This window comes from Gopherus flavomarginatus, chromosome 7 (assembly GCF_025201925.1).
Source record: "Gopherus flavomarginatus isolate rGopFla2 chromosome 7, rGopFla2.mat.asm, whole genome shotgun sequence".
Taxonomy (NCBI): Eukaryota; Metazoa; Chordata; order Testudines; family Testudinidae; genus Gopherus; species Gopherus flavomarginatus.
Window position 1 is genome coordinate 4,778,233 of NC_066623.1, and position 27,640 is coordinate 4,805,872.

Genomic DNA, 27,640 nt, shown 5'->3' on the forward strand with positions numbered 1-27,640 from the left:
TGCAACTTATTTCTCTAGAGGGGGGAATTAAAAAAGCAAAAAAATTTGGAATGATGTGTGACACTGCACAGAGCCGTCCCCTACTGCAGCAGTCATCATCGGTGGGGCCCCTTCTCCCCATCTGGAGTATTTGACACAGCGACAACAGCCCTGTCCAGTATCCCCTTCTGGGGTGTTTTCCACCTTCCTGCTGGTGTTTGGTAGGAAACTAGTTTGCCGCCTGATCCAGGCTTCATTTGGTAGCCAGGGATGAACAGAGACCGCAATGCTAGGTGATAAACGGAGATCGACTCTGCCTTTCAAAGGAGTGGGAGAAGGGAAAGAGGCTGCCCTTTATCCAAAGCCGAGCCCCTCCAGAATTAAGTATTCTGCACTGACTTAAGAGAAAGCAGTAGAATGCCTGGCCTGTTTCACTGTGGGCAAACATGTGAGCTGCTGGAGAGTTGCCTGAATACATGCTCAGAATAAGCAGGGAAGGCTCACAATGAGTGCTAATTTGAGCCATAAAACTAGCAACATTGTCAGATGCAACCCCTTTGCAGCTGTGCCCTGTGCTGAGCACCTGCAGCGGGGCCAACGGTGAAACGTAAATCAGAAACGTGCCGCTAACGTAGGAGGCGGGGTGGCAGGAGGGAAGCAGACACTAATCATGCAGATGGCAACTGCGGAGTATTTGGACTTATTGTAAAACATGCAACCTGTGTTGTGCTGTGGAAACTGGAATGTGTCCATATTTGATGCTTCCGGAGGAGGGCTGAGAGAAGCGCAGCAATTTGTGATCACCAGAATAAACACAAGAGGCACTATCTGTGAGTGAGGTAAGGAGACAGGACAGCATGGGCACTAGAGTAGGGCCATCTCTACACTAGCAAGGTTGCAGATGCAGCTGTTCAATCGCTTGTGTAGCTGCTCTATGCAGGTGAGAGCGAGCTCTCCCACCGACAGTGCTGTCCACATCAGCGCTTCTGGCCACGTAACTTACGTTGCTCGGGTGTGTGGTTTTCTCCCATCCCTGATGGCGACATAAGTTATACAGACACAAGTGGTAGTGTAGACATAGCCTTACTAACCAAAGAGAAGCAGAAGAGATATTTCTAGGGCCCTCATCCTTGTGATCACCAGAATGGGAATGGCTGACCTGGTGTGGGTACTGTATTATGCAAGTTGGTGCGAGGATACAAATTCCTCTCATTGGTGATGGGCTGGGGAGGAAAAAAGAAGAACAGAAAACAGGAAGGGAGATATATATATTTTTTAATTAACACTTTCCTCTTGGTTCCTACAGGAGACTGAATATTGAGATAGACAGATGGCTCCTTGGCCTGTGTGTGGCAATTCATGTTTGTTTTAAGGGATGGAGGAAGTCACAGGAAAAGGAGGCCAGCTAGGAAGTCAGTGTGTGATGTTCTGACTGCAACCAGGGATCTGACTGGAATGAGTGGCAACTACTTCCTGCTATTTAATATTTGTGCTTTTTTCACTATTTAAGAAGAAAAATCCAGCCACCAGTGGTGTTTTTCACGAAACAAGCACAAAAAAAGACCAGTTTCCACTCCCTTTTCCCTTATTCTACTATCACTGTGTCCATGGGCCTGCTCTGCTATCTAGCCCAACAAATAAACAAATCTGTTGAAATTATAAAAATAAAAAGCATATTCTGCCAACCCTAATAATAAATAATCCTAAGGTAGATACTTTAGCTTTAAGATCAGAGTCTTAATTATTTGACCATGTCCCTTTTGCCAAGAAATGTCATAGCTTCAAAATTCTATCTGCATGTCTTATTATGAACAAACCTTCTATTCTTGTAATTCCAGCACAATTATTAAATCAATGAGCCACAGATGAATGTATCAATTTATCTTAATTTCTGAAATACAGTGAGCGTCTTTCAGTTAAAACTTCATTTTCTGTCACAAAGAAAGAAAAGGGTCTTTGCTGAGATTAATTAGAGTAAATTTAGCCCTTCATAAATTACCCTCTGGACTGAAATAAAACACACTGCGTTTCAGAGAGAATAAGAAAACAGATGAATGAAGTAGTCTCGTTTCCTGTAGATCAAGCAGTGTGACTGTCTGCTGGAGCATGAGACAAACAAAGGGACTGCATAGCCACTGTCATCGTTCTTGGAAACCAGCATTTTCAAAAGGGGACCAAGAGAAAGAAGATGAATACTGCCTCTGCCCTCTCCTGCAGAGAATTACAATATTACACAATTTCATTACACAACACTGAGAGGGATAAATTGATCCAACTGTAATGGAATCTCCAAGGGGAGATTTCCCGCCCCCCCCCCCCCCAGTAGAGAAGACAAGAGACCTCCAATATGGCTTTATTACTTAGCCTTTTGTAAACAAACAATAAGAGGACAATATCGTTTATAGTGTGATAACTGCCAGATGAACAGACTTTGATAGGTCTTTAAACAGCATAAAGTTGTGCAGATTTGTGAAACTACTTGGTGAAAGAAACAAAGAAGATATGAACTGAAGTAGGGACTCTGGCTGCCTAAGCTGAACTGTGCATTGTTTCATGGTCATTGCTGCAATCTGCTGGACCCATACTGATGCCAGGTAGTTTCTTTCAGTCGCACCTAGGACTATAAAAATCAAAATGCTAATGCAATCTGTTAAAGGAAAATTGCAAATTAAACTACAACTGAGTTAAACGCAGATATGGAGTTGAATACCCTCTAGGGTGTAAGGGGGCATTCTGTACAGAAATACATTTTAACTAACCTTTAAAAATTCATTCCCTCTATTTATGAAATCCACTGCCACTTCCAGATTCACTGAAGAGATCTCAGGATGCATCATTTCATGGCAACACAGATAACAGGAGTCTCACCGGTCGCAATGACACCACTTTTGCTCAACAAATTCATGCACCACACAGACCTGTGTCTTGGGCTCAGGCAATCAGCAGTGATTAGCAGAACCTTCCCCAAGCCAGGTGAGCCATCATCATCAGCCACTTACTTTTCCAAATGTTTGGGGCTTATGAGTAATGAGAGCGGTCTCAGTCTAGCTCTTAGCAGTCAGAACGGGTTGGTTAGAGACTAAACCACTCTCAACTCTGGCTTCTCTAATTCAGGACTGAAACCACCAACTGGTAAGTGTGGAGATGTCTGCATAGCCACTGCCCATACTGTGCCCATTCTGTGAAAAGAAGCCTTCATTCATCAGAGCCTACTGAGCCAATATTTTTAATGAGTTCTACAGTGAGAAAACAAAATGAAGCCAGAGTTCTGCAGATGTCAGCAAGGAGAAAACATATCAATGTGAGAGGTGAGAATTTTCACACACTTCCATGGCTTCAGAAGAATGGAATATTATAAAAGATATAAGGATCTCAACAGCATTAAAGCATGGCCAATAGAGTATTTCCCTATGTCATCCTCAAATGTCTACGTGTTTAACAGTCACAACTGAGATAAAAAATAGCCTCATTCACATGAAATGAGCATTGTCAGAGCCTCAGAAACATATGCACTGCCATCCTGGATTGGACCAGTTCTCCATCAAGACCAGAATCTGGCCTTTGGCAGAGTTGGGCATTTCAGAGGAAATGCAAGAAACCTCATGGCAAAGAGAAACGTCTTCTTAATACACATTAGATCTCAGTTTGTGCCCTGAAGCATGACAGTTTATATTTATTTAGAGGTAAAAAAATTGAACTATAACTATGTTCTTACTGTCCATATATATGCCTAACCCTCTTAAGAATCCTACTAAACTCCTGTTCAGTATTTTCCAATCCAATATTACACACACACACAGCGGTTGCAAAGTCAAGCACCCAGGAGTTAGGAAATGCCAGAACTACAGTTGCCTGTGCTATCTCAGTTCAGCCTCCTTGTGTTTATGCATTCTGTTAGTCTAATTACATGATCACATACTACTTTTTCCACAGGATCTTTGCTTCATTCAGTGCAGACGATGGGCCCACTCTAGAGATGAATCAGGTTAGATCCAGGATTGGCGCAGGACAAGGGATGTGCTGGCCGCCCTTCCCGCAGCCCCCATTGGCCTAGAGCGGCGAACCGCGGCCAGTGGGAGCCACGATCGGCCGAACCTGTGGATGCAGCAGGTAAACAAACTGGCCTGGCCTGCCAGGCTGCTTACCCTGGTGGGCCACGTGCCAAGCGTTGCCGAACCCTGGGTTAGATAGTAAACGAGACAGTCTGTAGGACTAACTGTGTCCTTTACTGATAAAGTTGGAAGGATCCCCTTCCTTTCATCCTCCCACTGATTCCAAGTTCCAATCTCCCAATCTCCTTGTCCAGCCAGTGCCATTCTCCACACTTCTCCTCGTCCAATCTCAGTGCTCTCACATTCCTCCTGCATTTCTCTCACCAGCTCTCAGTCCTTTCCCTCCCACCGATCTCCTCCAGCCCCAATCTACTTCCTTCCCTCCCTCCCCTGGTTCAGCTTTCGTCTCCTCTGCTTTCAACATAGATGGCTTTATTCTTCAGCAGGCGGTACCATTGAGTGCACAGGAGACAGACTCCCTGCTCTCAGTTCCAGTGCAGAGCCCCATTTTGGCCTGCAGCGGCTGGTAGCAACCATTACAGGAGAAGCCCAGCTTCGCTCCTGTGGCCCTGGCCTTCAGGGAGCACTCATCTGCTCTGTGGAGATGGTCCATATGCAGTGTGGTCAGCACTAGAAGTAGTGAGGGAATGGAGCATGCTCAGTGAGGATGGAATCTTTGGAAATTTTAGCTGCTAAAGACCAAAAGTCTGAGATGTGTGATTTTTCAAAGGCTTCTAACTTGGCCAAATTGGTTTTCCTTGTGAAAATCCACCCAAAAAGTACATCCCTCAAGTCCTGTTCCAAAGTATGGGGACGCTAGAGCTTTTCAAAGAAACTGGTGCCAGACACCTGTTTTAAACATGGGCAAAATGTATTTTCCCCTAACCTACTTCCTGAACGCAACTGAACTATTTTGGCTGGAATTTTCCAGAAAGCATCATCCTAAGGAAGATACTCTGGCATGGAGAATTCCAGCACAAGCAGTTAAAGTTTGAAAAAGTTATAAGCAACTGAAAACAGGACCTTGTAATGAGAAATGTCAAGCAACCTTACTAATAGGTGGAACGACAAACCTCGCTTATACTGAATACTGGTCCTAAAATGGATCCTGTGGCACCACACAGGCAATATTTTGTCACATTGCAAATTGACTATCACTACTGCTTTGTTTTCTGTGTCTTAGCCAGTTTAATTCATGACAGTGCTATCCCTTTTACCTACTTACAGCCACCCATACCTTTCAAATGGCTTGTTATATACACACAAGAGATAACTTGTGCTCCATGCCTCAGAGAGCTGCTTAGTTTTCAAAATCTTTTCAAAGCAAAAGTAATTTTCAGAGAACATAGCTCACCTTAAAAGATATTTCATACTGTTCTCCTCCCCATATCTCCAGACCTGCATCATACCCTCCCAGCTCCCAGAACCACTTTCTATCGACTGCAAACAATCCTCCAGCCATTACAGGAGACCTTAAGGAAAAACCAGACTCCGTATTACAAACATATTCAAGATACAGCATTCCAGCTGAACATTAAGAAAAACAAGATTCCATTAATATTTCTCTCACCACCCACTCCTAGTGCCTCTGCACCTCTGTCAGAGCATCCACCAGTTGCCCTTGCTTTACAACCCTTTCCCACTCCTTGCAACCCAGGAGGATTGGACAGGGCTCCCTTTGGAACCAGTCAACGCCACTCCTCATATTGGCTACTTGGTTCACTGTTGAGTGACACAAGGAATTCCCTCTTCTGGAGGGACCCCCAACATGTTACATATGCAGTCCTCCTTGCCCTGCCAGCCTGGGAAGAAAGAGCCTGGAAATCAAGTTTCTTAGTATGATTGCTAAGTTATTGGGCTTGCAATCAAAAGGTGGATCTTCAGTTTTTTGATGCAGAAATTTGAAACAATTCTATTGCCCTTTACGGCTGGCAGGCACAGCACAACAAAACTGTTTGATCCCAAATGATTGTTTCTGTAATCCACAACAATCATCAAAATTGGTCTAATTATTCTACAGGGTTTTACCTGAGAATGACATATGAGCTATTTGTTAGTGTCCCTAATGTCATGTCACAAACTTATGTTCCAAGGATCTTGGTAACAGATGACTATATTAGACATTCCAATTTTCATTAACTAAACTTCTGCAGAGACTAGGTCTCCATAATGTGTCCAGAGTTCTTGGTCTAAATGAAACGTATTACCCAACAAAACAAATAGCTGCTAGCGGAGGGTGGCTTACCACCAGCTCGTGACTCCCAGTACAACAAGGCATAAACAACCTTATAACAGGGAACCTTTAGTTAGCCATCTATTATCACTCTGCATTTCAATAACTTACTCAAAGGGATCACTAGGATCAGGTTTCTGTAATTCAGGAGGGATAGGGATCCGCTTGTAATACATCTCCCAGTCAAATGCCCCTCGCATCGCATCTCCAGCTTGGGTCTCATATCCAAAGTGGTCATGGTCAATGACGTCAATCATTGGGCACACAATAGTCTTGCGGTTCCGAGCAATGCGGTCTGAGGATCACAGAGAAAAAGTTAGCAAGCATGTAGCTAGTGGTCCCTTTCACCAGTAGTTACAAGGAAAGTATCCACAGGTATGAAGCCAATATTAAAACAAGAGCCGACTATCTCATCACCACAGAACAACCACCATACAACTAGTTATAATTCTAATACCAAAGTCCAACTTTAACGTACCACTAAATGCTTTCAGATCTAGAGAAGCTGTCTCATTACAGAATGGGTGATTTTTCTGCTTTGTTGTTTTTATTTTTTCCTTAAAAACTGCATGTCGATTCAGCATATATGAGCATGAGGAACAAATTACATGGGCCAGAATTAGGTTAGAATTCTATTTTCCACGTAATGTGCATCTCAGTTCTGACCTGTACTATTGCTTCCCCTCAAACTAAAAGGGCAAGTCTGCATTGCAATCATAGGATGAAACTGCAGCTTTTGTAGACACACCTGAGCTAGCTTTAATCTAGCCAGCTTGGGCACAGGTGGCAGTGAAGATACAGCAACACAGGTGTCAGCATGGGCTAGCCAATTAAGTAATTACCCAGGGTTCTGGGTGAGCATGTACAGTCCATATTGCAGCTGCACTGCTACCATTACCTGACCTAGCCAGGTATATCTATATGAGCTGCAGTTGCATCCCATGACTGCAGAGTAAACATATCCTAAATCTTTTCTTGGACAGAGGCTCCATGTTACACCATTATCTGGTGTGATATTTATTTATGACATCAACCAATTCTTTATCCTAAGTTAAATCTACATGATATAGAAAAATTAGGCACTCGATCCAGTAATAGCCACCCTATGGTTTGAGAGAAAAACTGAACACATCCCAAATGGAAACAAAAAACCTAGATATCTCCCCACCCTTCTCAGTGGTTCCCTGCCACTTAAAATGCCAGATGAAACAGACGGACTTGCATGTTCTAAGGACTTTGCAGAGTCCACAAAACTCATTTTAACAAGTGGCCTGGATGTGACCCCCTTCTGCATTGGTTGAAAGCTAGTGCAATAACCCATTATGCCACCTAACCCCAATAAGCTTTGAAGTGTTGTGCCAGAATCTGGCAGGAAGTGATTCAGACTAATAGCATAACTAATCTTGGCAGGCTCGAGAAACGTACATCTGCGCCTCCCCTCAATCTTTAATTCCAACTGAAAATACTGAGAGGGGATTAGTTCCAACCTAGACATCTGGAACTTCTTCAATATTCATTTTAACAACAAGTTTTCTTAACTAAAAGTTAACTTTAAGAACCAAAGTGACAGATAATATATTTTAGATTCCAAGGAACATTTGGAACAAAAATGTTTTATGTTTTTAAATTGAAGCATACTGTACATGATCTCATTTAAAAGGCATTTGGACTACTTTTGTTTCCATTCCCTGGGGCTCAGGAAGTCGCAAATGTTTTACACCATGCAGAATTAATACCAGATACACAAATTGACAGGCTGTGAAAGTAACAGCACTGCTCTATGAGAATCCAGCAGACAATTTTATTTCAGCTTGTGACTGCATTTTTCTTTACCTCTTGGTGTGTACTGTCATTATTTGCTAGACAGATGCCAAGTTTCACCCCAGAGGTGGCTGCATTCCAATGGAACATATGTCACTTGAAATAGGCTTGTAGAGCAATCTGATATTCTTCAGGATTAAAGATGCTACATCAGGGGTAGGCAACCTATGGCACGGGTGCCGAAGGCGGCATGCAAGCTGATTTTCAGTGGCACTCACACTGCCTGAGTCCTGGCCACCAGTCCGGGGGCTCTGCATTTTAATTTAATTTCAAATAAGCTTCTTAAACATTCTGAAACCTTATTTACTTTTCATACCACAATACTTTAGTCATATAGTATAGACATAGAAAAAGACCTTCTAAAAAGGTTAATATGTATTATTGGCATGTGAAACCTTAAATTAGAGTGAATAAATGAAGACTTGGCACACCACTTCTGAAAGGTTGCTGACCCCTGTGCTACATAAACTGCACTGCAGCCTTAAGTAAACTGGATACTCCTAGATGCCTACTGGAAGTCATGTGGCTGGTTTAGTGAGCACAGTCCTTCTGGTCCTACAAGTGTCCCGAGTCCAAATCCTGGCACATGCAAAAAACCCAGGTTGAGTGGTCTCATCCCACTTTGTATCTGGGCATTGCACAAAACTAACTTGCAGTTCGGCACAAGTAGTCTCTCATCTAAAAGTAGGTCCAAAATTAGATTAGTAGGGGAGTGGGGTGCTGCAGGTCAGAATTAAGATGCGCAGGAAAAAGAGCCAGTTCCCTTGAAAAAAGAGAACATTGTTCATTTAATAAAATACATGCAGATGAATTTATTTTATGAAACTGCAATCCTGTTAAAGACTATTTTAAAGACCACTTTGTAAAGGATCTCACACATTCTAGGTGTACATTGCAGTAGTTCATATTATCCACAAAAAATGACTTTCCACATGCTTGCAGATTAAATATATTTCCATAGAAACAGTCAAGAGCTATTTGAAAACTACAAGCTTAGCTTTATGTCCTACAACTAATTTCTCTTTACGAGCTGCTGAATGACTACATGAATGGTTTGCTCTTCCAGCAAACTTTTAATTATGCAAGAGTTCTCTGCTTTTAATTAAAAAAAACTGTTTTGAGGGAAATTTTGTGTTTTAGGACTCTTGCATAGAGAAATGCATTGTACTGAAGATTACAGGTCACTGACAGCTCTCCCAGGATTTTCTTTAGAAAGTCAGTTTTCCAAATAGTCGTTTATTTTCTCCTTTGGACATTTCTGAATGAGAAGACAGCAGCCTGAACATACAATAAACCATATGCCGACATCTGTCACCAGCTTTTTACCAGGCTGAAGATCAGTGTTGGGAAACACTTCAAACAACCTCCTTACCTAGCAGAGGTGGCAGCCAGTTCACATTGGCCTCGCAGTGAGAATCCAAGAATGTGATCACATCTCCTATTGCCACAGAGGCCCCCAGCATGCGAGTTCTTATTAGCCCTTCTCTCTTCTTGGTGCGCAGGATTCGGACATTTGGGAACTGGGCCATGTAGTCTTCCAAACGTTTCTTCAGGTGTTCTGGGTAAAAGAGTAAAGTTAAAGAAGGTAACAATCACTCCTTTTGAACACGGTATTGAATAGCCTTTAACCAACAGGAAAGAGTGTCCAGGCAAGATGGAAGAAGTATGAGTCATCTTTAAACTGTGGGTTCAAAGTTTGCTCATGGATCTGGATCTCTGAAGTTTCCATGAACTCAGAAAGAGAACAAACAGATGGAGGAGATTAAGACTAGAAAGAAGCTGTGAGACAAGAGAATACACAACAAAGCAAAAGCTAATTAACAGAATCTTGGGATAACAATGGAACTATTGACCAATAGCAGGGATGCTCATGAAAGTAGGCGCCCAATCTTTCTCAGGAACTAGATCTGGATTAAGTAACTCACTATGCCACAAAAGCACAAAAAGAGCACTCTCAGAATTGTATACAACATTTACTGAATTAGTTTTTCCTGAATTTCTTCAAGCACTCAAAACACATCCACTCTCACACAAATATATACAAGCAAAAAACAAACAAACAAAAAAAAAAAAACACCCCCACCCCCACCACCTAGTGATGTTGATTCTACAAGCTGGAAAGGTTTAGAGATCATTACTGAATACACTGCCCCTATGTTCACTACTTTCACAAAACTAGGATACATTTTGTACAAAATGTGCCTTGTGAGATACCATTTGAAAACTCAATCTATTGAACATCATCATCCTGGTAAAACGCATGTAGCAACGTTGTACGTAAAGTTAAGATTCTACTGTATGACATTGCCGAGACATGCTCCAAGTTCAGAAAAACCAGTCCAAATCAGCTTTTCCAGAAAAAAAAGGTTAGCCAGTACCTGAGCCAGGTGTCAATATAATCAAGTGGACTATTTCTGGGCTTTTGGCCAGAAAGAGGGGTGGCAGTGAGACATTTACATTTTGGCAAACAACTTTGCAGTCACCTGAACACCAGCTGGAGATGATTCTCAAAGAAGAGAAATACTATAAGAAGGGAGAACAGAGGATACAAAATCACCTCTCCTCCCTCACTTCTACTCATGGCATAAACAATGTCTGAAAGACAAAATGAGCATCAGTGAGTTGGGGGAGGGATCCTGGCTGAAGAATCCAGCCAGACTGCTGTGATCATGTGGTGACGAAAACCTTTTTGCTTTAAGTTCACTCAGCTTGTTAAATTAGGTATTAGTTTGCATTTTACCTTTTATTTCTTTGTAACCAATTCTCTCTTTTATGCCTCATTACTCATAATCACTTAAAATATATCTTTCTGTAGTTAATAAACTTATTGTATTGTCTCATCTAAACCAGTGTGTGTTTGGACTGAAGTGTCTGGAACCTCCATTTGAGATAAGAGTCTGTGCATATCATGTCTATCGATGAAATGGACTTTCTATGAGCTTGTACTGCACAGAAGGAAAGAGCTGGGCACATTTCTAGGGACAAGTCTGGGACAGGGAATTTGCTGGTGTCATTCTGCAATATAATTCAGGAGTGGCTGGCTAAAATCAGTCCCAGTTGAATTATATTAATGATTTTGCATGCTAGAGTGTATGTAAACAGAACAGGAGTAGTAGTTCTCACAGCAAAGCATGTAAAAGGCACCTCAATTGGAGAGTTGAGGGGACACAGTTGTCCAACAGTCCTGGGGAATGGCACAACAAGTTCCTACACAGATGAATCAGCTCAGCTAGCCAAGGATTACGCCCCCCGCCCCAATCTTAATCTAGTTATACTGCTTACAATTTGGTGCCCAGAAGGCAAATTTATTCCCTTTGTGTATCTTGGATTTTATTTTGCGGGTGGGAGGGGGGTCAAAGGTGGAGATAATCTTGGGAGTTACAAAATACTTCGCATCTCATCTTTGATGCCGCCAGCAGCTGCAGTCACTCAGAACTAGCCAAAATCTGCTCTTGAATTCCCTTAAAATATTTTTAGAGTATTCCTGGTGCAAACTTGACATTTTTCTTTCTTCAGAGCCCAATTTTAAATCTCCAACAGCTTTAATAAGACCAAACTCATTTTGGTGTGTGTCTGATATATCTGTGCAGCTGGAGCAATTAAAATAATTAAAAAAATTAAAAACAGGTTGGTCTGCTTAGTAAAATCTTTACTAATTATTGCTTTCTAGCTAAGGCTAATACCCTTCCCTCACCCTTTTCAAGTAACTTTTGAACAGATCCTCTGCAGCAACCAGGAATCAGTTTTCTTTAATTGAATGGATAAATCTTTCCAAAAAGGAACTCTCTGGGAGACCAGATAAGATATTAACACTCATTCCTCATGCAGCATTGTGTAGGCAGTGACTGTTAATTAAAAAAATAGTAAAAAACCCACAACCATCACTCATTTAATGCAGCCGTATAATTCCTTGCCATAATTGGAAAGAAAAAATTCCCCACTCTATGTCCAAAAGAGTTACCCAAAACCAAGTTCAAGGTATAAATTGTACCTTGATTCCAGTACTCTAAAATCAGAGTAAGATAATCATCATCAAAACAGTTGATTCTTTTATTACTATGTAACTCAGTAAGGAAGAGAAAAGCAGGAGCTATGCATCTGATCCTCCCAATATTGACCTCATAGGACTGCAGTGTTTTCATAATCGGCCCCTATGGTAATTACTGCATCTAAATCAGTTTCCTCCACAATACATTAGCGGGTCTTGAAAAACTGCTGAAATTTCATAGAATCTTAAATGTTAAGAGGTATTTATACAGTCTCATTATTTATGATGAGGCACAGGTGACTAAAACAAACATCTTAAAGAATTTGTGCCTGCTGTTTATCTTCCACTGGCATTCCAATGCCTTGTATGCACTAGCATTTTCTTCATGTCTTACAGTTGTTCTACAAATCAGTGCAGTTTCACCAGCTGTGGCACTTGCTGACACACTAGTGGAGACCAGCTTCCAGCATTTCCACACCACATTACCTACGATGCTGAGAGACGAATCCATTAAAGGCAGCCAAGTCTATTCTAGCACTCACTTTGGTGGAGCTGAACTAGGAATTACAGCAAGCACGGAACAATTGAAGAACGTAGCATAGGCATATTTCTCCATAGGAGATGTGATACTTGTTTCTATAGTAAACACGATGTCAAAGAGAGATGGATAATTAGCAACAACTAATAAATGAACAGTGAAGAATTAAGAACACTTTATGTGACGTTACTCTGCTAGGATAAGAAAGAGAAAGGATATCCGAGTAGCCAAATTTCCAGAAGACATCAGCTGTTCTAATCCATCTAGATTCCCATACTGCACCCTCACCGTAACATCAAAGGGTCAAGTTCTTCATCCCCCCATTTAGTTCTCAGGATACAGAGCCTCGAGCTCTTTACTCCTTCTGTATCAAATAATTTAAGCAGAGAAATTTATCTTTTCCTACATGCAACCAAGATGCAATCCAATAGGTGACATTACGGGTAGCATTATCTGAATGAGAGAGAGAGAGACATAAGTGGGCTTTGAAGAACACCACAGTGTCCTGCTGTTTGGCTGCATTCATAAGAAAAGCTGGCTTGCAGGAGACCATGTTTGAAATGCCTTCCAGTTGTGTTTATTGTCCTCCCAGCACGTGACTGGGCATACAAGTGTCTCATTCCCCACGATCGAACAATAAAGTGAAAACACAAAACAAAACAAAGAACAGCAACTTAGAGCTATCAGCTCATTACAAAGGTGTTTTTCTTCACTGGCTGTAATAGTCCCTCGGAAAACAGACAACTCAGGAAGGCTCTCTCTCCATTTGTTAAACATCATTAAAGCTACCCATTACTGTGGGGTTGGTCGTAGCTGCTGGTACCAGAACCTGAACTACCTTTTGTCAGGCAAAGCACTGTAAATTAGATGTGACAGAGATGGTAATTTCCTGGACAAACTATACTAAATGAAGTGTAAGTGTCTTAGGAGTTTATTCCATTAAAAATGCAAACCGTTTATGTATTATTAAAGGATTGTATGTAATGTCTCAGGAGCCGGGAAGGAAAGAGGCATTATGAGCTTCAAAAGGACTCAATAAATCTCTAGGGGGAGGTGTACGCAAACATACCTTGTCCATTTATGCAAGAACTCAGCTCCCCTGAGGAGGGGACCTGTGTCTGCTGATCACATGTACATGAGGACCCCATCAGAGGTCCAAACAGTATAAAGGAGCAATTCACAGATTCATGGGGATGCTTGTTCTGTGCTAACAGCTGTTATGAACTGCTGATCTCAGAAAACCCCTTCGCGGGTTTGGAAGGACTGATCACCTGCCAGAACTCTTGCTGGAGTTGGGGTGATCTCTGGTAAGCTTTTTAGCATTTGTATAGGTTATTTTATTGTTTTTAATGTTTTCTTTGTAATGTTTTCACCTTAAGAATAAGTGTAACAGTGGGCAATTATGCTGTTTATAGCCTCTGAGGAGAAAGAGAAACAGGTCTGCTTAGCCAATCTGGCTTGCCAGAGAATTCACAGTATAGGCAGGGAACTGTGCAGCTTGGAAATACCCCAGACAAGTGGAAGTGAGACACCTTCCCAAGAGAGATGGCAGCTGGAAGTCAGAGTGGGTGCCCTTGGTGGACCACAGAGAAGGAATACAGGTGCAGTTGCCCTGAGCTGCGATGCCAGGAACCTCCCTAAACTGCATTAATGGATGGGAGAGGCACTGAAAGTTAATGCTGCACAATAGCACACGCAGTATTGTTGAGGTGGAACAAGATGCACTACTCTCCCCTTTCCCAACTCACAGCTGCCCCATCTCCAACAGCCACAGGAAACTACACACATCAGCATTACATTTTATTGCAAGCGTAGGACTGTGGTTTATTGACATGTAAACTAGTAAGGGTTTATTATGCCTATGGATGTGCTTTCCCCTACCAAAAAAAGTGTTGTCGGGTTAACGACAACACTCATGAGCAACTCTGCAATAAAAATTGTGTTTTTCTAAAGGGAAAGAGGGCAAAAATAGAGAAGGGAATAAGGAAAGAGCCTGGGCATGCTCTCCTTTGCTCTACTTGTTGGACCACACGATGCTCAGATACGAAAATTTAGAATAAGACAACCAACTTCTATCAAATTATGACAATACTTTATATTTTTGTTTTTAAAAGAATATCTAACTTGTTTGTTTGAGGTTATCACACAAATTGCTACAAATATAGTGTTTAAAAATATATTATGACATCTTGACATGGAGCCATTTTTATTACAAGGGCAATTTACTTTAATGAAAGGTAAACTAGATGAATTCCAGAGACAACACATTATATGGAATGTAATTTAGCTGCATAAATTATATTATATATGGATTAAAAATAAAATTGGAAGCTTGCTGGCAGACTAATATATAATTACTATATTAACATTACTGTTCAGAACTACTTAAAATCTTTTGCTTTCTTTATTTTGAGTTGTAAATAAAGATCTATACTAAAGAGGAGGAGCTCTGATAAAATTGTTGCTTTAAATTATCACTAATAAAATGCTGTCTGATTAATGTCTTCTCTTGGCTCAAATTTTTGTGGACTCCTCATCCCATCTCTTCCCTGTGTACAAAGTATCTAAGCATATGAACTGCTTCCAAGTAACATGAAGTTGCTGACTGCTTGCAATACTGAAAAGCCTCTCCAGGATAAAAATATTCCTGAGTTTACATACAGGCTATTGTTTCTTTCCTCAGTCAAGTGGCCCACAGCTATGAGGAGGAGGGGGAATTTCACTACTCAGAAATGCCACCACTCTTCAGAAAAAGAATTCATGAACTTAACATACATGGAGTGCAGAGAAAAGTAGTGAAGTTTTGGGATTACTATTTTTATTGCTTTAAAAAAAACAAAGCATACTAGAATCCATGGCAATGTGAATTATTTCTGTCCTAAAAAAGTGACTCTTACAAATGGCATTATAGGTTTCAGATTCATTGGATCTCAGTTTTATAACTTGATATACAATTTGCTCAGTCTGCCAGTAAAAATATATATATTTTTAAACCAGTAATTGCTCAAACTCTCTCTTCCACAGTTGATTTGGATTCTTTCCATCTCATGCATCAACACCATCCAGGCCAAGTTATGCCCTCAGTGACACCTGTGTAAATCCACCAATTGATTTTACAGCTTATTGTGGTATGACGGGGTTTTCAGAACAAGTTGGTTTCCTATAAAAGCAGCTGAAAGAAAGAGACAGCCAACAATCCTTAGCCTTATGATGTGGGTTAAAATACAATTCTGCCATATATTCTTTAAGTTAGGAAAGCTATTCCTCCTCACAAGGACTGCTTAGGGCTACAAAAGGACTTTATTCATTTTAACTCATGCAGATCAGGTTAAATCAACTTTACAGACAGGAGCAGACCACTGTAATAACACAGCTCATAGCAGTAGAAAATGCCTAGCCCGTTCTTTATACCTCGTCCCACCACACACCGAGAGCTGGAGACTAATAATAATAAACAGCATGAACACATAGCAGCGACAATAAGTTAGCCAGTTGCCTGTCTGATGTCCATTTACTCACGTCTCCTCCCACCACACAGAACATGCACACCCTGTTTTTAGAGTGACCTGCAGTCACATTATCTTAGGGTGCAACTATTTTAAGTCCTCTTAAACTAGTGTCAGGCCTAGCAAGTGCTTAGGGTATTTGAAGGAAGAGGCAGGCACTTTAGAAAGTGGAGCTGGTGACTCAGTAGGTAGATCTCTTCAGTCAGCACTGACTGGGAGACAGCAGACTCTTTCAGAGAAGACTCAGAACAGAACAAAATCTCAGAGGACAGTTAAAAAGACTCCCAGTGGAGAAGGGGGAGGCAAGGCCAGAAATTTTTTTTTACTGCAACTGCAGGGATTCCTGAATATTTGGAATTCTAAGACTGCCATAGACAAGGAATCACCACAACTTGCTGTTTTTGTCCTTTGAAGGAGGAGAGTTAAGTGCTCTGAATAATTTGTCATTGCTCAAGCTGTTGGCTGTTAAAGTTAAATCACTAATGGCTTCCACCACGGAAAGGTGATGAATTTATTCATTTGTGCTCAACCTATCAATTTAAAAAAAAAACCCCAAAACCGAGCGCACTTAGGAGTTGCCATAGACACTGAAGTCTAGTCAGGAAAACATCCTCTCAGACGAGGACACAAAGCTGAAATGATCAAGACTGGGCCTTCTGGAAGCATTTTAGTTGGGACAAAGTTGAAGCACACCTGCAACACTGACATTCCTTTGCACTGCATATCTGCTCCATTTGACAGGAAACATGGAACTGACATTTACAGTAATCTTGATCTTGAGTCAGATCTGGTCTGAAACCTTGTATGAGTAGTTAAGGTATTAGTTATGTTGTAGCTTTCTGTGTGGGGATGGGAATAAGGGGGAAGAGTCATTTTTCCTTCTGATACTGAAAATGAGAGATCTTAGTTTAAAATCAGCTTTCGTTCATCAAATTTGAGCTTCAAGGTTCACCCAATAGAAAGCATGGAGTGCATGAGTTTAGTACATGCTTGCACACACATGTACAAAGAATGGTCCTCCCTTTTAAACCAATTCAAATCCACCACGAATATTCCACTTTGAAAATTCAGAAAATTGCTTCCTCATGCAGCTGAAGAGCATCAAGGACACAACTGAGGAGAGCATCAAGGACACAACTGAGGTAACAGGACAGAAAAGGTTCCCAATTTGTGGTTAAAACCTTCACTACAGTTTACCAGGGATATAATTCCCTTTTAAGTAACTGGTACAGAAAGCAAGCTCAGCTGTATTTTTTCCAGAGGTTACCTTGGCCACCTTCTAAGTACCCAAACCCCTAAGGTAACTGTTTGCCTTACATTTGTTTTCAAATTACACCCACCCCGGTCATTCCTTCCCTCTCCTCCCACACACACTCTTGTTTAAGATTACAAATGACTCCATTCATCTTTTACTTAGCTATTTAGTCCTAACATGCTATTTAACAATTTAAGAATGAATTACATTCCTTCCTGAATCAATCACCTCTGCAAGTCAGGGCTCCCTGAGATAGAAAGCACTTCATCATTGAAACTGACTCTACCCTGTTTTAGGAAAGATGAGTAATCCTTTTAAACAGGAAAATTTGCTTTTATGTAAACAGGCAGCACTAAACACTAGTTTTAATTTTATTTCAATGTTTTCCATCCTCTGTTCACTTGGTGGGAGGATAATAAATCGATTTAATAACCACACAACACTTTCAATAGTAGCAGCGACACCAGTAAGCTAATGACAGCCTTTCGTCCATTTTCTTTTAACCTTCCATGCCAAATCTGTTTGAAAACCAGAAAGGCCCTGAAAAGGGAAATTACCATTGCTCCATGAAAGGGATTCCACTACAAAAAATGCATTTATGAAAAACCCAGTTCTCCACAGGATTTACATTCCTAGACGACACACTGCTAATACGTGGCAGGAAATTGGGAGCGCTGGCTCGGGTTGCCAACTTTCTAATTGCTGGTAACTGGACCCTCGGGGCCTCGCTCCCGCCTCACCTCTTCCCCCAAGGCCCCAGTTCCCACCTGCTCTGCCTGTTTCTCCCAAGGCCCCGCCCCCATTGCTCGCTCCTCCTCCTCCCTTCCCCGTCACTCACTGGATCCTCTAAAGGAACCTGCCTGCAGGTAGGAGATGGCTCCAGCTCAGCAGTGGCTGCCATGGGTTAATGATCTACCCCACCCCACAGTAACCAGGAACAGCGAACTGTGGCCACTGGGAGCTGCGGGGGGCTGTGCCTGAGGACGGTCAATGTAAACAAAATGTCTCGCAGCCCACCAGCGGATTATCCTGATGGGCCACATGCTGAAGGCTGCAGACCCCAGCCTAGTATATAAATGCATCTACACACAGGAAAAGTCTGTTAGACAGGCACAAAGCTTGCAGTTCAAAATATTCCCACCTGCATGACATAACCATGTCTACCCCTTAGCATAACACTTTACCCTGCTGCCATCTCAATCTCACTGTGAAAAGTCATGTTAGTAAAGGAATGGGAGGGGAGTGTACTCCCAGGATGTTTTCTCCTTTCTTTCAGAGGGAACCTACCTGAGTCATGTGTGTGTGGAGGAGGGGTTTACACAAGTTCAGTAGTAACACCATGCATTTCCTCCTGCTATATATCAACTTATCTGAAAACTAAGTTCACAAAACAGATGCTTAGTAGTTTGAGCGTTTATTTCCAATTTTTATCAAGATAAAGACAGTTTCTCCTCTTCCTCTCACCACACTTATTCTAAAGACATGTTCTTAGATGGCTTGCAGTCTCATTTCCTTGTTGATTGCTTTTAACAATCTTTCAGCAAGTTTTCTGTTGCCATAAAAAAAATATACTCTGTTTTCAGGCTACACAGCACAGTTTTTTATGCTTCAGTTGAAGAGTATAGCATACAGGCTATTAAATATTTAATTCAGTATTCCTATAGCAGTGACAATGGACAGAAAAGGCACTATTTGCATCAGCTGGATCCCTCAGTTTAGTGATTATGTGCTACAAACCCTCAGGCTTTTTCAAATAGCTGTTCTTGATCAGCCGGCTGTCTAACTAAGGGAAACACAAGCTCCCATTCAATGATATCACCCTTCCAATGGCTAAACACCTTAAACACATGAAGCTACATTTTAATGCATCAAAAATACCAAAGTGTCAACACTTATGAGGACCAGGAACTGACAGATGCAATGCATACACTAAACTCAGTGCTGGCTAATCTTCAAAACCTTCAACACCTTCCTCTATTGGGTTACGAGGAAAAAGATAATCAAGCTAGACCAGATCTGAAAAGGTCACCCCCCCCTTACCCTGCATCAGCAACCAATTTCTGCACTTGTTAAAATGAAGTCTTGAGCCAGTATCAAGTGTGTCGGAAAACACTTCAGAATATTTTGCCCATGTTGCAGAACAGTCACACGTTTAGTAGACAGGCCTAGGAACAAACCAGGAGCATAGGGTGGAAGTGAGGAATGAGGTGCTGTGGCAGAGCTATATGGTGGTATGCGACAGTATACACTGGAACTTTGCAAGTTACGTTGATTTTAACTCACCATTATAACAGCAATGTACTGTGACTGAACATACTGATGTTTAAGACGTAAATATAAAGTCTACGACCAGAAAAAATTCACATCAACTAAGATCTGCAAGTGGCTGAAGCATTAAGCACTTCACCCTCAGATTAATAAACAGATTGAAAGTATAAAGAAAATGTGGCTCTTAAATGTCAGAGCTCTTTGGAATTCAAAACCTCAATGAAGCAGATGTTTGCTGCAAAACAATCCTTATGGATTTAACTGTTTGCTCTTACCATCCCTATTGGTTAAAAACGAACACCTTACCCAAAAGAATTTTTGATCTTGTACAAAAAAGGTGCAATGTACAAGAGGATGATACAGAAATGGACGATCTCGAACTGTGCAAATGTTAGTGAAAGGAAGAAATCCATTCAGACCCTCACCTAGGATACCTGACCTTATTTTTATTACTAACCTTAAAACAAGTCTGATGAAGTTTAATTGCAAATTTTAACCTTTCTTGAACGTGCTGTGAGCTGGTGAATGGTCTAAATGCTTTATTTTAAATTTCTAAGTGACCAAGTAGTGTAGTTAAAGAGGAATGAAACCTACAAGATATGAGATAGCCACTGTGGACCTGCAATGGTTTTGCTCTACAGTTGTATCAGAGCCTGAAACTAGGGAGAGCACAATCTAATAATCCCTGTTCATCTAACTGTGCTAACATAATTAATATCCACCAATTCGACGTAAACAAAGCAAAACCATGTTGGCTTGTGCTCCATTGTCAGAGACTAGGAAAATAATCGGCAAATGGAAAGACCACCAATCTGGCGTGAGAAAAAAAAATACTGTCAAATATTTGAGATGTGACTGCAAACACCACAGTGCCAAAAGCATGATCTTATAGCTTTTAGAAGCACTTGACAATGTTCTTCAAGAAGATTTTTCCTTTTAACCAGTTCCTGATTAATGTTTGGAAAATAGAAAGACAGAACTAGTACAAGAGAAACGTATGAAGTCATGGACATTTGCCAAGACAGGCCTCCATTTAGTAAATCTACTAAATCCTAAAGTATAAATCTAGGGCTGTTAACAGCTGTGTTGATATCGGAATTGAACGCCCAAAGTTAAGACATTAAAATTGCCCAGTCAACTGCGATACTTGTTTTAACCACCTCATGTATGGGTGGGAGGCTAAGGGGGAAGGTGGAAGAGAGAATCCAGAAGGTAGGATGGGTAGCTAAATTTCGCTGATTCCAATGATTTTTTTTTTTTAAACCCTACTCTGGCTTGCACTTTCCAACTTGGTTGACCCACTGTGTTCCATGGGAGACACATTAGCACAGTGGTCCCCAACCTTTTCGTCTGGCGGGCACCAGACGAAGGACTGTGGCAGCAGTCGAGCATTCGCCAAAATTCAGCGGCATTTTGGCAGTGATGCCTCTCAATGATGTCGCTTGTCGGTGGCAAGCGGCATCATCCAGAGGCGTCTCCGCCGAATTTCGGCGGATGCTCAACCACCGGCCAGGACACGGGTGCATTTAGATGCCCCCATGGGTGCCATGGTGCCCGTGGGCACCGTGTTGGAGACCCCTGCATTAGCATCACATGCATTGCACTTTTGTAATAAGGAACAGTGGTCCTGAAGCCAATAATGAACTGGACTATAGAAGCTCCAAGTAGAGCTGGTCAGGAGTTTGACAAAAAAAATTTTTCCATTGGAAAACATCAAAAACTGTTCATAGACTCGGACTTTAAGGTCAGAAGGAAGCATCATGTATGTTCAACCAGTCTGACTTCCTGAACACCACAGGCCACAGAACCTCACCCACTTACTCCTGAAGCAGTCCCATAACCTCTGGCTGAGTTACGAAAGTCCTCAAATCATGATTTAAAGACTTTAAAGTTACACAGAATCCACAGTTCACTCTGTTTCAAACCAACAACCAGGTGACCCATGCCCCACACTGCATGGGAAGGCAAAAAACCAACCAACTGAACCCACGGGAGGGAAAATTCCTTTCTGATCCCATGTATGGTGGTTAATGGACTCTGAGCATGTGCATGAGACCCATCAGCCAGACATCAGGGAAAGAACTCTGTAGTAACTCAGAGCCCTCCCCATGTAGTATTCAATCTCCAGCCACTGGAGATATTTCCTAATAACAGACGCAGATGGGCCATGCACCATCGTACGTAACCTCATCATGCCATCCCTGTCACAAACTTATCAAACTCAGTCTTGAAACAAGTTCGTTTTTTTGCCCCACTTAGACGGCTGTTCCTGAACTTCACTCCTCTGTCTAAACCTTTGTCTAATTTCAAGCCTAAAGTTGGTCAGTTTGTATCTAGGAAAGGGTCAGTTTTGATGACTTTCCCGTTTTGAATCTTTCTGAAGTTTCAAAAAAACTGTCAAAACAGGAAGCTGACATTTTTAAGTGAAAGCTTTTTTTGTTTCAAAATGACCTCATTCTGAAATTTAAGCTAATCTATAGTTAAAAAAAGAAAAATAAAGGTAGAAATAAAAAACAAAATGTTTTAACTTGACCCAAGAATTTAGATTTTTGATTAGTGAAAATTTGAAGTTCACTTTTTGCCCCAGTTAGGATAGGAAAATTATTCAAAATCTCAAAAAATTCTTACGGGATGGGAAAACTGTTGCCACCCAGCTCTAGCTATGAGTAAACTTTGTGATGGCTCACTGCTTTTGTTCCCAGAACGTAGGAGCTTGTTGCAGCCTAAATCTGATCATCAGCCTGGAGGTTATAATGCTTATTCTGGTAAATACAGAATTAAGCAAACTAATGAAGTGGCAGCTAAGTCCTAAAACCAGCTGTCAGATAGGCAAGCAGTCCGATTCATGCTCACATCAGCATCTGCATTTCATTTCATTTGACTGGCAATCAGCTCTTCGCTTTCACTAATAAAAATGCAGGATTTGGCAACTTGGTTTTAGAAAAATACTAATACAAATACAACTACTCAATATCCTGAGGCACTGAAAGGAGGTGGGGCAGTGCCATCTTGGTAACACCTGTTCAACTTCTGGGAATAGTTAAGTTAAAATCCATTATGTGTATGAGAAGGGTCCTATATTACAGTGACACCTTCCTAAGCATAACTTGCTAAACATTATTCTTGTTGGAAGTGTGTGAATTGTCCCGACAATTCCTTGTTTGGAGAAATGAGTTATTTAGGATAGTCTTAGCCTTTTTTACTCACAATAAACCAGGGTTTTGTACCTGAATAATGGATAAGCAGCAAAGCTTAGACTGTGAATAGCCCCACTCAGACTTCTACGTGGGCCAGTGTTTTGCATGAGTTCTAACTAAAGCAATTTCCCTTAGCACTGCTTCAAATACATCCTAAAATCCTTGTTGTGAGGATGTCACCCAATGTTACTCTCCACTTTACAGTCAATCAGAACCAGCGCGTAGCCAGAGTTTTTCCCTGGACAGAGAATCCCAGACAGGGAAAGCATGAACGCGTATGTGCAGAGTGTGGAAAGAGCCACTGCCTTTAAGACTTGAGCCCTGAACATGCAAGGACCCCACCAAAAAGCCTGATAACTTTACTAGGGCCCTGACTCAGGAGGACACCTAAACACTGTCCTTAATAGAGATGCTTTTTTGAATCAGACCCTAGGTCGGGTGTAGCTCAGTCCTGTCAGATTCCACATCAGATCTCTCATTTCAATAATTACCAGCTTCATTTCTTTACTATAATCTCTCTCCCTGATGTACAAGAGGACTGAGTTTCTCCTGAAGGACAAATCAAGAATTTCATAGGCTATATATGAAAGCAGTATTGTCTCCTTTTTAACAGAAGAGTTAACCAGTGTGTCATACTCCTCTGTTAACCGCACGGAAATGTAACAGGAGACAGAACGCCTCTTATTAAAGTCCCTGTATAAAAATTCTTGCTTTACCAATGCTGCCTGAAATGCCTGTTAAAAAAGAAAACTATTAATAGACACATCACACATAACGAGAGATGACAGTGCTCAAATCACACTTCTAATTAACTTATACAGAGAAACAGCTGTAAAGCATCAAAATGCTGATTTGTAGTGCAGCTGGCTGTTATTTAGATATTTCGCTCCTAGCAGATGAAGGCATTTGCTTCAAAGTGGGTGGGGTGGGGGATTTTTGCCACAGTCCATTGCTAATGCAAGCTACATAGATCATGGTGGTCACAGTAGCAAACAATGTCGTTGGGATCCACTTGATAAACTGAAACGGAGATGAAAAATCTGCTTCAGAAACTTGCTTTATTAGCAAGACATCCTTCCAACCCCACAGTAATTAGCTTAGAAACACAGTTTGCTTGTAATAAGCTGGATCCTTTCCATCAACTCCCATAGTCCCCCTTGCCCAATCATTCTTCCAGCTGTGAGTAACTTTGATTTTACAATAATTAATTGCGAGAACTGAAAAATGAATTGTGTAGAACTTGTTTTGCAACAGGCTTGCTATGAAACAAAGCTACTTGGGGCTCTATATACCTGCTCCCTTTCAAATGCATGAACAGAATATTTTAAATGTTTTCCAGCTAGTTATAAAATACTAACCATTGCAGTTTTCAGCTGAAATGGTCTTTTATCAAGACACATACATTTGAGTATGGAAATACCACAATATCAATACTTTCAAGATTTAGAAAATTAAAGAATGAAGAAAGTTACCTCCTTGTAATTGTTGCTCAAGATGTGTTGCTTATGTCCATTACACTGTACGTGTTCTTGCATCTTGCGCATCGGGGCTGGAGAGCTTTCCCTAGTGGTACCTATATGGAGTGGCTCCACCCACTGCCAAGCTCCTTGTGTTCCAAAGTGAGGGCATAAAGGGCAGAGTCTCTCCTCCCCTCCTTCAGTTCCTTTGCACCGGAACTGATGGCAGACTGATGCACTGGGAAAGGAGGGTGGATTGTGTAATGGACATATGCAACACATCTTGAACAAGAAGTTACGTGAAGGTGAGTAACTTTTTTCTTCGAGTGCTTGCATAGGTCCATTACACTGCAGATGACTCCCAAGCTGTTATCTGAGGTGGTGAGGCACAGAGGCTCATCAGAAGAGGGACTGTAGGACCACCTCTCCTATATTTGCATCCTCCTGTGATGCAGTGGACAGTGTGTAAAGCCTGGTAAATGTATGAATGAAAGACCATACTGCTGCTTTACAGGTGTCCATAATTATGACATGTGCACCACAAATGCTGCTGAGGTGAAGTGAACTCTAGTTGAGTGCACTGAGAGTTTGTTTGGAGGAGTTACTCCTCTGGCAGCATAACACACTATAATACAGCTAGTGACTCACCTCCAAAGCCTTTGATTTCTAATTGGATGACCCCTCATACGTTCTGCTTAAGAGATGAAGATACCCTAAAAAACTTTGCCCTATCTAGGCAAAATGCCAATGCTTGACGAACATCCAAGATATGGTGCCTCTGCTCATCCTTAAGTATATCTGGTTTCAAGAAGAGAACTGGTAGGTAGATAGACTGATTCAGGTTGAAACCAGATATCACATTTGAGAAAAACCTTGTCTTTGGAGAAAATTGTATGGTGGATCAGTGACTGATGCATTCAGCTCTCACATCCTCCTGGCAGAGGTGACAGCCACTAAAGCAGTTACCTGTGGTGTCGGGCATAAAATTAGTACAATTGCAAAAGCTCATAAGGAAGGTCCATAAGTGCAGACAAACACCAAATTCAAATCCCAGAAAAGTGTCAGTCTCTGACAGGTGGAAACAGCCTACCAAGACCATTCAGGAACCTGGTCATGATTGGGTAAATGCAAACAGTCTTACCATCTGTGCAAGGGTCAAATGTCAAGATGGCGACCAGAGGCATCCTAATGGAGCTAAAGTCCATACCTGATTCATTCAGGTGCAAAAGGCAGTCCAGAGTTGATTGAGTCATCATCATCTGAGTCAGGGGTACATTAGAGGACGCTGCCCAGATAGAAGGCTTCCATTTATGCAAGTAAGCAGCTTGTGTGGACAGCTTTCTATTATCAAAGAGCACATTCTGGACTGCCAGTGATCAATGTGCTTCCCCGACATTCAACCATCGATGAACCAGGCTGTAAGATGCAGCATTTGCCGATCTGAGTGAAGCACCCCACCGTGGTTCTGTGGAGGTCTCTGATTACTGGTTACAGCTTGTGGAGATGTGAATACTGTGTGTGTCTTGGCCAGGCTGGCACTATAAGGATCATTCTACCCTGATCTTGCTTGAGCTTGACAAGACCCTGGGGTACTCATAGGTATGCACAGAGGAGCTTTTTATTCCATAGAAACAGGAAAGCATCCAACGTATGAGGTATGTTTGTTCACAGGGAACACCAACACTCCAACCACCAACAGCAAGAAGGAACTCAAGGAGCAGTGGGGTGACCGTGCCCGTTATACCTTCATTTCAGAGCCCAGAAGTGGGCTGGGCCACCCCATGGGTACTGCTAGGGAAAACTCCATCATGGGTGTATGTGATGAGTTTAATGGACATAGGCAAGCACTCAGAGAATCAACAGTACTTAATGTAGTGGCTCTAAAATGAGGTTATGTAGTTAAATTTGATTACAGATCCAGAGCTCAGTTTATTTCCTATATAACAATACCCTAAAATAAATCAGATCTATAAAGCAGAGATCAGAGGTGAAAGTGAGGGAGAATAAACTGATTACACAGCCCCTGCAAGACAAAATGAGCATCTGAATTGGGCTACAAGTTAACTTTCATTGGGGTTTACAAATTTTACCGCAATAAAAACATAAAAGCTATGTTATTTACATAAGATCATTAGAGCTGCCATACTGAGTCAGACCATGGTCCACCTTGTCCAGTATCCTATCTCCAACAGTGGCACATACCAGAGCTTCAGAAGGAGTGTACAGAAAAGGCCATTTGTGGCACAATCCATCCATCTTCCACTCCTGGTTTCGGGTAGTCAGAGGTTTAGGGCTGTCCTGAGCATGGGGTTGTGCCCCCTGATCATCTTGTCAAATAGTCATTGATGGACCTCTAGGAATGTATCCAGTTCTTTTTTGAAGCCCGTTACACTTTTGGCCATTACAACTTCCCATGGTAATGAGTTCCACAGGTCAACTGTGTATTGTGTGAAAAAGTACCTCCCCTTGCTTGTATTATACCTGCTGCCTATTAATTTCATTGGGTGACCTTATTTCTGTGTTGTGTGAAAGGGCAAACAACATTTTTCTATGCACCTTTTCCCACTGCTCATTATTTTATAGAACTTCATCACAACCCCATCAGTCATCTCTTTTCCAGGCTGAACAACCCTAATCTTTCTACTCTTTCCTCATATGGAAGCTGTTACATACCCCGGGTCGTCTTTGCTGCCCTTCTCTGAACATTTTCCAGTTCTACAATATCCTTTTGAGATAGGGTGGCCAGAACTGGACGCAGTATTCAAGGTGTGGGCACATAACAGATTTATAGAGTGGCATTATGATATTTTCTATCTTATTTTTTAAATCTTTTTCCTAATAGTATTGAAAATATTGTTAGCCTTTTTGATCGCTACTACACATGTTGCCAAGTCACCCAATTTTGAGATCCCTCAAACTCTTTGCAGTTTGCTTTGGACTTAAGTATCTAGAATAATTTGCTATCATCTGTAAACTTTGCTACTTCACTGTTCACCCCTTTTCCAGATCATTAATGAGTATGTTGAACAGCACAGGTCTCAGTTGAGATTCTTGGGGAATCTCTTCACCTCTCGTCATTGTGAAAACTGCCTCCACCAGGGTAAAAACAGTCTCTTGTACAAATGGCGAATGCATATGGAACTTTCCATCTAAAGCATTTAAGAGTTCCAGTGCCGCAATTTGACTTCAATACATCAGCTAGTGTTAAACCTCTAGACCAGGGGTTGGCAACCTTTCAGAAGTGGTGTGCCGACTCTTCATTTATTCACTCTAATTTAAGATTTTGCGTGCCAGTAATACATTTTAACGTTTTTAGAAGGTCTCTTTCTATAAGTCTATAATATAT

The 27,640-nt window shown here is 41.5% G+C and overlaps 1 protein-coding gene across 3 annotated transcripts in view; it reads right to left on the bottom strand.

Moving 5' to 3' along the window:
- The window catches only part of GALNT10 (polypeptide N-acetylgalactosaminyltransferase 10), a 124,454-nt gene that overhangs the window by 22,354 nt on the left and 74,460 nt on the right, over window positions 1-27,640 (bottom strand). For all 3 annotated transcript variants that reach the window (XM_050961304.1, XM_050961305.1, XM_050961306.1), the window contains 3 exons: window positions 9,458-9,643; window positions 6,376-6,559; window positions 5,386-5,503 (listed from right to left, as the gene is read on the bottom strand). In XM_050961304.1, the coding sequence (XP_050817261.1) occupies window positions 5,386-5,503; window positions 6,376-6,559; window positions 9,458-9,643 (488 nt within the window). The remainder of the gene's footprint in view (window positions 1-5,385; window positions 5,504-6,375; window positions 6,560-9,457; window positions 9,644-27,640) is intronic.